This window comes from Eutrigla gurnardus (assembly GCF_963514095.1).
Source record: "Eutrigla gurnardus genome assembly, chromosome: 9".
NCBI lineage: Eukaryota > Metazoa > Chordata > Actinopteri > Perciformes > Triglidae > Eutrigla > Eutrigla gurnardus.
Genome location: NC_139923.1, coordinates 6,889,227 through 6,904,100, shown reverse-complemented (window position 1 = coordinate 6,904,100; position 14,874 = coordinate 6,889,227). Strand labels below are relative to the sequence as shown.

Genomic DNA, 14,874 nt, shown 5'->3' with positions numbered 1-14,874 from the left:
AATGCAAGATTAAGGCACTTCAATGCTGGCTTCACTTTCCAGAACCAGATTACGGCCAGGGATAGATTAAAACACAGAAATATACAATCAAGTTTCTACAATCCACATGCACTCGCCCACATACACCTACACTGTGTTAGGACGTTACATTTACATCATTACTCATGTTATTCATGGTACGTCCTCATTATGCTCAACCACATGGGGTTTTCAGAAATAACTAGCGATGGTCCATCAGTATTCTGGTGGCTGAGCTCCAGCAGCTTTTAGAGGTTAGAGACTATTACTGTATCTGACAGGAAAAGGAGGTGCGGGCAGGGGGCTGTTCTCCCCTCAGGGAATGTGGATTGATGGTGTTCATTTGAGAGTGGGTCACATCTGAAACCTCGTGATAGATATAATGATGTCATTACTGCTGCGAGATGGGGGTCCAGAGACGTAACAAACGAGGACCAGCATAATGTTATGTAATCGCTATTAATCCAGTGGTTTTATGAGAGAGAGAAAAGAGGTCATTGCTGTTTTGTTCATATACAGTACAGCCTAATAAGCCCAACGCCTCTGTAGGCGTGCTTTTAAGGTAACACGAAGCTTAGTTATTGAAAACAGCACTGCTGTCTGCTGCCATTGTCACACTGACCAGTAAACCTGCCTATTCACTTACTTCTATTATTCTGCACAGGCAGAACCAGTTCCCTGGGTCCGTTAAAGCCAGCGCCATACAAACGTTCCTGACAAACCAGTTAGGTCACCACCTCTGCTTTGGGAAAGACTAAATCCCCTTACACCTCAGCTTACTTTACAATGAACAAGGATGCATTAAATCAGACTCTCTGGATCAACAATTGTCCCAAAAGGCAATAAAAACTTTCAACTTTCAGACCCCCCTCCCACCCCCCCCCCCCACACACACACACACACACACTCTCCGCAAAAAAAGAACAGCAGGCAACATCTGACAAAAATGTAAATGTTCAGAATCTGTTACGTCAACAAAACTGTTTAATATGCAGAATGTTGCCCCAGTGCAAAAAAGAAATGAAAACTTAGGTCTACACAAAAGCAAAAAGCAGCTTTAACAAGTTACACTGCAATGTACCTGCATGGAAAGCAGGAGTGTACACGCGGGGGTGGTGAGAGCGTACCTGCAGGGCGCGTGGTAGAAGGGGTATCCATGGTTAGGGATGTGATTGCAGTATCCAGATTGACTCCACATGGTGATTCTCTCGTTCCCTGTGATGACACTTCACAAGTTCTGCCACTGTTTCCTTCTACTTCTGGTGCTGTGGAATCAGGCGCAGGGCTCGCTGGCAGTCACATTAATCAGAGTCTCTTCTCTCGCCTCTCCAGTGGCTCCATGGGGAGGAGACGAGAGGTGGCCGTAGGTTTGAGAGCGGGGGTTGCCGAGAAGGTGAGGTGAGGGAATGAGCTGGGGGGGGGGGCTGAGCTCTAACAGAGGAGGGATGATGTCAGGTGAGTCAGGTCTGGTGTGGTCTACACACCTGGAAATTAAGTCTGCCGCCGCCGCCCCCACGTCGTCACCTCGCACAACGCCACAACTACTCAGCAGAGTCTCAGACGGCTGCCCCAGGTGAAGCCTGACATCACAGGTTGCTGCTTTAATCCTGCCTCGAACCAGTCATTTCCCCCACGTCTCAGGTGTGATCAGGCGTGACAGATGTATCCGAGGTTAACCTTGCTGAGCTGTATTGTCTGCCGGGTTAAATCATGCATAATATGAATCTTCACATCACATCTCAATGATTCAAATCCATTCCAGGGTTTCTTCCACCTCTCAGACGCAGATCTTTATGAGACAGTGTTCAAGATAAGATTTCAGAGACCGCAGTTTCTCCAGCGATCCCTGGTGTCTAACAGGATCTGTTTATGTCTTTTGCACGTGCAGTGCATTCGCTCCAAAGTTCACAGGCGCCACAAATCCATCTCTTCTTGGCATGGCCAGGTTAAAATCCACAGCCGTCCCTCCACTGTATCTAGTTCGTCTCTAAGGTAGCCGGCTCCGGCACAAGCGCTTATTTCCCCAATCACAGGCTTCCCACCGGCTCGCCACCCTCACGACACAACAGCGGTGCACAGCACGAATGACTGGGCATACAGAGAGAGAGAGAGAGAGAGAGAGAGAGAGAGAGAGAGCGAGAGAGAGAGGGAAGAGGGAGGCGGCAGAAAGAGAGAGTCGAGTGAATGTATCAGGAGTGAGAGAAAAAAAGGAGGAAGAGGTAAACAGAGCGGCGCTGCATTCCTTTTCCCGCCTCATGCTCTTCTGGCAGGAGAGAGGACAATGTGTGTGTGTGTGTGTGTGTGTGTGAGTGAGAGAGTGAGAGTGAGAGAGAGAGAGAGAGAGAGAGAGAGAGAGAGAGAGGGCTGAGACAAAATGAGGAAAGAGGGAGAGGTCCCAGCGGCGTCGGTGTAATTTAAGACCTGAAAGCAAACCTGGCAGGTAAACACCTTCACCTTGTGGAGTCACAGTTTAGTATGTAGCGTACTCTGGTTTTGTAAACAGAGACCATGAAAGAAGATGTAAATACCTTCATAGTTCTTCAGGTAGCGCATGATCCATTTGTGGAGGACTGGCAGCCTGTTCTCTCAGGTTTAATTCACTCATGTTACAATGCTAAGTGTTGTTTTCAGATACTAGTGCTGAGATCGTGTAGTGATAGTTTGTTTTTGTCAATAACCCTGAGGGAATACAAGTGAGGAATGGTAGAAAAAGCACTGATGGCATGAGAAGCCAAAACAATGCGTAGAAACGAGAGCTAAAAGCAGACAGCGACGGTCTGTTGTAGTGAACAGCCGGTGAGTCTCAGCAGCCCACAGTCTGACTCAAACCTCCCGACCAGCACAGGAAGCCTGCAGGTGAGAGGTCACCTCTGTGCAGCTAAACAGAGATGTGCCGTCTCCCCGGACTGGTGGACTACTCCGGTGCCCTACTAAGCAGAGCCCAGCCGTGACCCCGCTGCAAGGACGGCAGGGGGACACACACACACACACACACACACACACCGCAAAGCTGGCAAACTGACAGAACTACTCAGTTCAAGTCAAAGTCCAGACGTATAATCTGAGTAGTCCTAACAGGGAAGTAGTGGCTTGAAACGCTGAAACCATGTAGCCTACGGATTAGATCACAAGTGTTTTCTTTTTGAATCCACTGAAAGGCATTTTCACTTGGCAACCCTGGTTATCTGATGATGAAAGTTGGTAATTGGTGCAGCTCCCCCCCCCCCCCCCCCCCCCTCCTTTATGACACTCTTACTATCGCCTTGCATCACTGTCCTGTGTGTAGTGAAAATCCCACAGCCTAATGAGAGATGAGGCTCGTTTCACATCTGCAAGAAGCCGTTTCTGATCAGCCTGGTAAAAACACCAGCCGCCAGGAAAGGACTGGTCACGCTGAGTTCACGGCACTCATCACTCGCCAAACAAACGTTCCACGTGATCAACGAACGTCGTGCTGTTCTCATGAGTGTCCACTCATTTCATCGAATAAATCCGGATGCATTTGGAGCTTCTACACAGAGATATTTTAACGGGATTTAAACTGGAGCACAGTTACATCGTGGCTCCTGACCTGGGGGGTCCTGAGAGGAAAAACAGGAAAGAAAGAACAGAAGGTTGCTTCTCCAGCTGAAATGTACATTGACAATTAGTTATTCAGCCATTACTTTGATAATCAAGGAATTGCTTCACAAGCAAAATCTCTTGGTTTTCATTTCTCAAATGTGAGCATACTGCTTTTCTTTGTCATTTATGATGATAGAAGAACATATTTGGGGGGTTTTCAGCTGTTGAAATATCATCTTGGGTTCTTGGAAATAATGATCCCAATTTTATGACTATTTTAGATTTTTTTAAGATTCACCATGACTTGCAATAAGTAAGCGGCCCTAATTGCGTCTTACAAAAAAAGATCAAGATTATTTCTTCTTACATCCTGCGTTCACGTATACTAGATTAGTATACATGAGTATACATTTAGTATACATGAGCAATATTGGTTATTTTTTTTATGTTATGATGTTTTATGTTAATCTTAGGTATACAATGCATGCAAACATCTAAATGATACTTTTACATTGTTATTAGACTCTATAGTGGCTATTTGCATAAAAAACATAAAAACTAATATCTATGTTATACTGCTCTGAAATCATTCAAACTACTGTATGTATTCCAAGTAATAGAACATTTTACAAGATACTTTTGAACACATCATGTTCGTTTTAATGTTTTAATGCAAATGACACAAATTATTTATTTGAGCAAAAAATGCGCGTTTCACAGTGAGGTGGAAGCCTATCAGCGTTGATATTCTCCTCCTGTCGTCAATGAATCCCAAATGGAGACAAACATATAGCGGTCTGTGTTCCCCCAGAGCTCTCCGATAGAACCTCACTATAGTACAATTACTGAACTGAACTATGTGGAGAAACCAGAGACTGTCTTTGGTACATACAAGGTCGCTGCTGCATTTATGTCTGGATGACAGAGCAGCCACAACGTTAGCAAAGCCCAGACTCTATTCAGAAAACATCATTTTAAAAGTTGCAGAATGGCAGACAGACCCAATATAAGCATGACCTCGGACTTTTTACAAATCACCATCATCATGTAGTTATCTCAGCATCCTTTTTATCCTCGTTAGTGATTCAATCACAGCTTAATTGTGGCTGTTGCTCTCAGCCGCATGCATGCGAGTGTTTAATCCAACCACAGCTGGCTAGTTTGTCCACCACTAGAAAGCATTAATGCCATTCTCCTGATCACATGCTAGCGAATATTGGGGCAATCACTAATGAGGAGTTACTCATCCCTGTCTGGTGACCTCTGACGTCAGACAGACGTTAATTGATTCACACGACCTGAAGGAACATCATCATCAGTGAAGGAGAAAAGAGGAGGATGAGAGGAAGAAGAGGGATGGGGAGGATTGGAGGCATGAAATGAACAGAGGAGGTGGGCCTGCCCGTCTCCCGCCGTTTGTTTTTGTTGTGAAATTTAATTCCAGCATAATCTAATCAGGGTTGGGAAACACAGGGATGCTTCCTTTTCTCCATCTCCTCTGTCTTTACTCGCCCTGTTTGAAGAGGAAGGAGGACGCGTCTGTCCACAAATATGACAACCTCACCGACACACATGTACAAGTACACCAAAAAGATATTTATAGCCACATCCATGCGTATATATCCATGTGCACACACACAGCCTCCTAACAAATAAATACAGTATATACACGTACTGCACAGGCACTGCAGACACACACACACACAGCGGTCGTCATCCAGCAGACAGCTGACAGCTGTGTTGAATCATTGTGTCAGTGGGTGAGATGGCAGAAGTGTGATTTGGCCCGTGGTTGGGCTTATCAGGCTTTTCCAGCCTAAGCCTTTTCATAGCTGCTCGCTTTTAAATGCATGCGTACACACACACACACACACACACACACACACACACACACACACACACACACACACACACACACACACACACACACACACACACACACACACACACACACACACACACACACACACACACACACACACACACACACACACACACACACACACACACACACACACACACACACACACACACACACACACCTCCTTTCGCCTGCTGGCCTGCTGTCAAGGTCACATCTGAGCCCATATTTCTAAAAATCCTTTAAAAACAACACTCACCTTTCTATCTCTCTGTCAGCCCTGCAAACTGCCCAACAGCATAAACATTAGAAACCTACTCATTGATCAATACCATTGACTTCCTTTCTAGCTTTAAAATCTAATGCTGCTACCCATTCTATGTTTCAGACACATGAAAGATGTCATTGTGCATTTGCTCATATTCCGGAAATCACAGAAAAGGTTTTCTTCCGACAGGAAGAACAAAATACAAATCTGTAGCGGACGCAGGGCCCATAAAGATAAACCTCCGTAAACCTCTTCACTACCAGTCCCAGAAGCTAAGAATGCATAATTTTGCTTTGGTCCACAACGTTTTGACATTAACTCTCACTACCATCTTAGAAAGTCTCCAAGTGCAAGTTTCATTTTGGCCACTTTTTTTCTCCCACGCACACACTTCTCTCATTCTAAAATTAGACACATTCTCACAATCTCCAGCTCCCTCATTTCCTCCACCTCGCCCGTGTTCAGCCTCTGCCTGACAGGACTCCATATTACTTTTCTCAGGAAGACTTGATCAATCTAGTCTGGCGATACCAAATGAACGGAGGCCAAATATCCAACACAAAGTTGTTGTTCGAGTGGCGGTGCCAACCATTGGTTCGCTGGGACTTTAAGATGCCAGCCATGTTATCTGTATACAGGAGTGTTCTGTTGCTGCTGTTTACATTCCACCTGATGCAAAACAAGGTTTTTTTAATTACACAACTAGCATTAACTACTGCTTTTGTTTCTTTTTCTTTTTTCTTTCATAGCAAATATAGCTATACACGCTATCAGTGCATTTCATTCTGCACCTCTGTGTTGAATAATGACAATAATGATAATAAAATATTCATGAATCCTCTACTGCAAGCTGCATGTCTCTAGATGAAAAACAGACACATCAGATCTGAAAAAACTGTCAAAACCAAGTGTATTTATGAGTCTCTGGAGGGAGTGTGGAGACAGGAGCGTTGCCCATTTACGCGTGTGTGAGGAAGAGGAGGGTGTTACTTGTGTTGTGGATGAGAACGCTGGATAAACTCCTCTGGTGGTATATTATTATCTGGCTCATATCATTCAAGAACATGCTCGTCTGTCCTGGGAGAAGCTTTGTAAGCTTGTATGACGCAAGTGTGTGTGTGTGTGTGTGTGTGTGTGTGTGTGTGTGTGTGTGTGTGTGTGTGTGTGTGTGTGAGTGTGTGTGTGTGTGTGTGTGTGTCAATATCCTCAGGGATCTTTTGATCCAGATACTTCAATCTTCAGTCACACACACATACACTGATAAGACTCCTATTAATACACTTCCTCCTCCTCCTCTGAGCTCTTCCCTTTCATCATGCCTTGAGGCCTCACATCTCCCCATCTCATGAGCTGGAAAAAATGAAATTAGAAGAATTCTGGTGCGTTCTGGATCGGCTCCAGACTTGAGAGGAAAGTGGAAACGCTTTCTTAAAAAGGCGTGCTTTGGCGCTGAACAACAGGAGTCAAACTGGAATTCCAGCAGCCTGAAACGCATCTTTGCATAATCAAATCAAACGGTGAGAGAATATTGAGAGGAAATGAGAAACCTTGTCTAGTGGCGATATAGTTAGCTAGTGCCCTGAACGCCACATGTCATTAGGGGTGAAGTAGAGCTGAGGGGTTTAGGGAATTGCCTGTGTTTATTGGAGTTGTCAATTCAAATTGTAATAATGTCCTATAATCTGAGCCGTTGCATAGGTTTCCACATGCTGTTATAATTGCAACCTGCTGTTAAAAGCTGATATCTGACTGATGACTGTTGACAGCTCCATGCTTTAGCTGCTTGAGCTAATGTAACTTCACCGAACAGCCACTACTGCTACTGACTCTCGGTCACACTTACTAAGCAAGCTAGCTGCTAACTAGTTCTCTGTTTGAAACTTACATGGTTAATCCACCTTCATCTCAAGAAAGATTATTTTATTGAACAGCAAAATACACTCTCTTTTGAAATATAAAAAAGAATACTTGATATAAAAAAGAATACTTGAGTCTGAGCAAACCACCACCAAGTTTTAACTCCTGACGCCAATGTGCATGAAGCATACAAACCAGAGTTGGATTTAGTAGTTTGGCCAAATCATGGCGGATTAACATAGCTAACCTACTTCCTTTTTTTAAGTATCCTCATCTCGAAAATGTGTTTTCCAACTATAGGCCATTTACACACACACACACACACACACACACACACACACACACACACACACACACACACACACACACACACACACACAGAGATTGTATTACTGACATGTATGAAGAAGTGTGCTTTATTAGGCACGGACTATGGTAATGAGATCAGATGCTGGCACTACGGCAGGCTAATGTGCATCCTATTTATCCAGTCCAACACAAAACACAATGCTTTACTCTGAACAAGAAACCACAGAATCTAATACACCAAGAAAAGACGCAGTACTACTCTTCTCTTTTGTAAATCAAAGCACATAAGCTCTTTCTCACTCTACAAAGAGGCTCAGGTTCTTACAGCCACACTGACAGACAAGAGGATTTCACTTTTTTCCCCACAAAGTAAAACCAAAGAAGAAAAATTTGAGTAACAGGAAAAAGGGTGAAAGGGGGTATTTACAGTCGAATGAGAAAGTTTAGGCACCCCTCTGAGGCTGCATGATAATCAGAAAATGATCACAGTGGTATGCCATTCATTTTCTAATAAATGCTGAGTACTGTTTTCCAGACAAAGATTTTTAGTGTAGCAATATTAAGTTATGAAAAGAAAAATGAAGTCTTAAGTTAAGACATCAAATCAGATGTGAAAAATAGGCTGTGCAAAAATGCGGGCACCCTTGTGATTTTGTTGATTTGAATACCTGTAACTACTAAGCACTGATTCATTGGAACACACAATTGGTTTGGTGAGCTCATTAAGCCTTGAACTTCAGAGACAGGTGCATCCAAACATGAGAAAAGGTACTTAAGGTGGCCAATTGCAAGTTGTTCTTCTCTTTGACTCTCCTCTGAAGAGTGGCAACATGGGGGCATCAAAACTACTCTCCAATGACCTGCAAACAAAGATTTAAGAGATTCAAGCTGTCGGTGTCCAGTGTGAGGAACATAGTGAGGAAATGTTAGACCACAGGGACCGTTCTTGTTAATGCTGTGTGGCAGGCCAAGTAAAATATCAAAGAGGCAAAGGCTGGATGTTGAGAACGGTCAAAAACAGCCCACAGACACCTCCAAACACCTACAACATCATCTTGCTGCAGATGGTGTCACTGTGCAATTCAGCGCACTTTACACACGGAGCAGCTGTGATGCGGAAGAAGCCTTTTCTGCACACACGCCACAAACGGAGTCGCTTGAGGTATGCAAACGCACATTTGGACAAGCCAGCTTCATTTTGGAATAAGGTGCTGTGGAGTGATGAAACAAAGATTGAGTTATTTGGTCATAACAAGAGGCATTATGCATGGCGGCAAAAGTACACAGCGTTCCAAGAAAAACACTTGCTACCCACAGAAATGCATGATGGGGGTTCCATCATGCTGTGGGGCTGTGTGGCCACTGCCGGTACTGGGAATGTTAAAGTTGAGGGTCGCATGGATTCCACTAAATGTCAGCAGATTCTAGAGAAAAACGTCAAGTTAAAGTTACGCCGGGGCTGCATATTTCAACAAGACAGCGACCCAAAATACTGATCAAAATCTTATTTATGCAGAGGAACGAGTACAATGTTGTTGATTATTTATAAATGAAAATCATGGAAATTGTCAGGGGTGTCCAAACTTTTTCCATACGACAAACTCTGAAATGATGATTTATAAACTGAACAAAAACCTTTTGTCTCAACTCCAATTCCAGTCTTGCATCTCCAGTTGATAATCAGAGTGCAAATAACAAGCAGCAAGGGAAGTCTTAGCTCTGATATCATTCGGCTTTTGAGTAAAAAAAACAACAAATGTTTTGTAATGACTAAACCAATGCTGATCAAAATGGAAATTGCTTATGTGTATCCCCTGCCACTCTGAGTAGAGATTTGCAGAGTGTATGTGCCTTTGCTGACAACAGGGGGATGATCATTAGCAACGAGGTCATACATCCCTATCAGACAGTCTTTGCTGGTTTAGCCTCATATCATACATATGTATAACCCTGTTCTGTAGAAGAAGACTGAGCAGCAGACCGACTGGAATCTCTTCAGGCACCTCACATCATCTTCTGCCTAAATGGTTTTCTGTTCCCTCAATTCGGCTGTATAATAGCTCCTATTTCTAAAAAGCATTTTACCAACACTTGGTATGGACTGTATGAGGATTCTTGTGATAATGACAGGGCAATTCAGCTGTACTCATCCCCCACCGACCTTCCCTTTTAGTGATATTACTTAAATTAAACCACAGCTAATCTTATTCCACAGTAAACTGCCTGAGTGGCAGCTAATAAGTGAAATATGAAAGAGCCTTCCATAATAAGAAATATGCATTCATATCAGGATCTCCAAATGATTAACATTGTTGCCGATTCTCTAATACCAGTGGCTGCACAGTGAATATTCCCTCTCTCTGTGGTCCCACACAGGGAAGTAAACATAAAATGAAGATTCATTAGCTCTCGTAATGCTTATTGACTCTGCAGTGGAATCTAAAAATTCCACCCTGCAGTGTATTTGATCTGCTGGAGATAACAGCATCTCAAATTGATATAAATTGCAATCCATTAGCGATAAATATGAGCTATCTCTAGGATTCTGGTTGCTGAACTGGATTCAAGAAGAAGAAGAAGAAGAAGAGCTCACTGTCGGTCCATCACCGGCGCTGATGACACAAAGGGAAATTCAAGGTGACACTTTACTGTTTTTGCTTAAGTGTGAGAACATGTTGCTGAAATGGTATGAGACGGGCAGACAGATATACAAGGGTGGCATCAGTTGAATAATAAAAGAGACGGAGAGATTTAAACACAAAGCACGCAGAGACAAATGCATGAAATTAATGGAACGGAGGCCAATTCAGAGGGATCAGCTACTTTGCATGTGTGTGACCTAGGGCCCGACCGATTATCGGCCGCACCGATATATCGGGCCGATATTTAACATTTTAGGGATATCGGTATCGGCCATACTTCCATAAATTCCCACCGATAAGTTCATATAATTTTCACAACCAATTTTGCAGCCGTTTCGTTCTGAACGCGCCTTCCGCTCTTGCCACTTGGAATTCATGAGCCTTGCCAAGTTGCCTCGCCCGTCACAGCATCTGATTGGTTTGGCACACGGAATACAACCAATCAACACGCAAGGCTGCAAGCGGGGCGGGGTGCCTTCACGCTCCCTGTGACTCGTGAGCGGTTTCTAGACGGCCACGTGGGGCTAAGGACGGTGCTGCGTGCGGATACAACTTAAAGCAGAGAAAACACATTTCCTTCGAGGTAAGCAGTGTTTCCCCTACCATTGTACAGGCCTGGCGGGTCGCCAGGCCAAGGAGACCTGCCGCCAGGCCAAAAAAAATAAATCAATACTCCAAAAATAAGCTACCTATCAATTAATTCATAAATCAATAATCATTTACATTAGGAGCGCCTCCGCGCAGCACAGTAGACTTGCTCCGCAAGATGCGCGGCCGCAACAATCCTCGCCGCGCGCTCCCGCTACGTTTTTCGTGTACTTTACACGCTTGATGTTGTTCTGATGCCGTTCCGCCTCGTTAAACCACCACGATGTCGCTTTCTACTTTGAAAACACGGAGTTGACACTGTATTTTGACAAGCTGTTGCACTCTTTAGACTCGTGGTGTGAGCGGAACCGGACTGGTACCGGAACCGGACCGGTACCGGAACCGGACCGGTGCATTTATAAGAAAAATGCCGCTGTGTTTCTCCGTCCAAAATCCGCTTTCCTCGCGCTGTCTGCTCGCACAGATCCGCTCGTGCGCACAGTCGCTGATGCAGGTCGAGTGTTTAATATAAATATATGCAGAGACGGCGCTCCTTCAAAACAACATCAAGCCATGCATGTGTAGTATTAGGACGTGATGACGTTTGTACAACCGGGCATTTTTTACTTTAAGTAAACTACTTTTTTTCTTCTATTTATCGGTTGCACATATCGGTTATCGGCCTCCCATTTTCATAAATATCGGTATCGGTATCGGCCCTGAAAAAACCATATCGGTCGGGCCCTAGTGTGACCCTTCAGTTTCTGTTCAGTGGTTAACTTTTTAAACTACTATTGAGTGTGTTAAAATGGCCCTCTTTTTGTTATGAAGCTGGCATTTAAATTGTGTAAGTGTTAGAGAAGGCAGGCAAAGTTACGCCTGAACAGAGAGTAGGAGTGTTTTTAAGGGCATTCTGACTCAGCACTCTTCCTTTGAGGGGAAAAAAGGGGATATCTTCACCTGCTCATCTTTCTATCATCACCTTGCCATTGTTTGGAAATGTCACGTGGTCATACGGTGAAGGTCAATATTTGACTCTTTATCGTAGTTAAATTGAAAGAGCAGAAGTGCTGAGTGGAGAAGTCTTGGTTCGCCAAAAGACCAAGAGCACAAAAAGACTTTGTGTGATTTCTATGGAAATGCCAAGGCCCGGCACGAATGCATTATGAAAATGTATTCTGTAATCAAATACCTCACACACATCTTTTATTGTGTTGGTAAAATGTGTCTTTGCATAATTGACCTGATCATTGCTGTTCAAACCTCTTTTTCCCTCTCCATTGTGTTCCGGGCTGCAACAACTAGTGGATTATGAATATAGTTGGGTAGCCAGCCAAGCTACAGCCGTGTAGCTCAGGTGATGAATTATTTGAGAGGCAGTCACTAACGATATGGTGGAGAAAAGTACAGAGGCAAGGTTTTGATTTCAAAACTAAACATAAGTGATAGACATTGTTATTCTGTCTGTTTTCTCCAGCTCTACCATTACATTGGATTTTTAAATTAAACGATCTGTGAAGAAAGACACAAATCTGCCGGAGACAGCAGATTTACCTGATGCTAATTAGCTTAAATTAATCAGGGAGACCATGGAGTAAAACATCACATCTTGTGGAGATTCTCATAGATTATGCCATTAGTCAGAGACGGTCCAGGGTGAATCTTTTATTTCTTCACATGAAAACCTTGAGCAATATCTGATTAAATATACATCAGTTGGGTGTGCTGATAGCTCAAATGTGACGTTTGGCTCAGTTTTAGCATCATATGAAATCTGTGCAACATCAAATGAATACAGGACAAGCCAGTTAATCCATCTTCAACCTCATTTCTTAATACAAAGAATTTCACAGAATCAACCCCATTCTTTCTTCCTACATAGATTTAGATGTGGATACATTTATGTGCTCATAAAATGAAATATTAATAAACATCTTGTTGCAAAACACAACAGCTGCATAAACAAACTGCATCTATAATCATGGTTTTCACACATAACAACCAGTTAGGCAGACATGTTGTCTGGACTTCATTCCAGAATAGTGTGTGTCTAGTCTTTCAAAGTAAAGGCAAAAGATGCCTTGCAGATCCTCAATAGGAGAAATGACGATTTACAAAAACAAAAAAAAACTAAATCCAAACAAAAAAAGAACAGAACTAAGCAAGCAAGCTAGCAGAAAAGCAAAAAAACAAGTTCAAACAAGGTTCAAGATTAAAAGCCAGAGTGAAAAGGTGAGTTTTGAGGGCTGTGATTTATGCAAGCTGAAAAAGGGACAATTGACCACTATACAGTTTAAATGTATCAAACTGCTCACAAGGAGGTCTGAGAATAATTATTTTTTTATAACAGGGTAATAAAGAGACACTGATGTTGAGTTAAACTTATTTATATTTTTATTTTTTTGCGTGTCGTAAGGCAAATAGTGCCATTATATTCAAGAGAACACAGACATCTCTACAGCTCACATCAAAACACTCTAGAGTGTTTATATTTTAACAACAACAGCTTCGTCATTTGTCGTTTGGGAATATTACAGCTGTACATACAACATTAGATCACCATTAAAACTCCTGTTATTGGTCTTGTGGTTTCTAAGGTGTAAAAACTATCCACATGAAAATAATAAAAGAGCGATTTTTCTCAATGTGTTTATCACTACAACACACCAGGGGACGGGACAAAAACAGTCCTTTCACTAATGGACTGCTTTCTACTGCTAACCTTATTCAGTCAAACTGTGTGGTGGAAACCAAACAGCCAATTCTCTACCTGAATACAAAAAAACAGGCTGGCCAATGAGTAGACAGCCTGTCAGGCAAAAGCACTGACAGACGCGTGTGACTGAACGTGTTCCAGTGGCTCGGCCGGCTGGTCTGAATTGCATACATGGATTGAATGCTCTCGGTGTTGCAGACGACACCGAACACTTCCACTGGGCCTTGTGAGGACTGGAATAACATTGAAACCTCCTCTGCAGATAACTGTGATGAATGTCAAACACTAAACTATTAATCTTCCAGCATATTCTTGGCAACTTGTAAAAACTGACAAGGGAGAGTAATTCAGACTACATTTGTCAGCTTGTTAATAGCCATTGTGTGGTAATAAATAACTCGAAATATTTCAAAAATATCTAACAAAGCTGCAAGAAATCTTAGTCTCCTGTTTTAACAACTGCACATGTCGAAAACACTAAAAGTCATTTTTAAAAACGCCAAAACACTTTACGGGACTGTTAAGTCACTAGGATTAGGTAATTCAACCTTAACCTTCAAAATCACTCAGTTAATTTCATCTACAATTACTGTATTAATCTAATAAAAGTCATAGAAATTTTTGCATTAATATCAAATCTGACAATTAGCTCTGTCAGCACATTTGCGCTTAGCGCTGTTGGCTACCGGGGCGCTGGCTCAGGCATTGCCATGTTGAGAGCTTGTATCTCGCACCTTTAATGTCATTATTATAGTTTAATGTGTCATCTTACTTTGAAAATGACTTGGACTCTACACGGTGAAGATTGTACATTTAGGGGGGAAATAATTGGGAGGTGGTGTCAAAATTAGCATATGAATTCTTGATTTATGGCCAAAACACATTTTATGAGGTCCCGAGTGACCTTAACCTTTGACCACCAAGAATGGGACAGACAACCTGAAAACATGAAGCCTCTAGCCAGGGCTGTCGCCGGCACGGAGGCATAGAAAAACTGACCAATTATCAAGACTGGACATTGGCATCCATTGTGCCAGAAATATTCATGTTT

General features: G+C 42.9%; 1 protein-coding gene across 7 annotated transcripts in view; it reads right to left on the bottom strand.

Moving 5' to 3' along the window:
- Positions 1-14,874, bottom strand: part of LOC311018119 (pleckstrin homology domain-containing family A member 7-like) — a 149,127-nt gene that overhangs the window by 103,172 nt on the left and 31,081 nt on the right. The window contains exon 1 of one of the 7 annotated variants that reach the window (XM_084016920.1): positions 1,146-2,049. The exons of the other annotated variants lie outside the window; for them this stretch is intronic. Coding sequence (XP_083873046.1) covers positions 1,146-1,216 — 71 coding nt within the window. The 5' untranslated portion in view covers positions 1,217-2,049. Of the gene's footprint in view, positions 1-1,145; positions 2,050-14,874 lie in introns of those variants that run through there. 7 annotated transcript variants of the gene reach the window in all.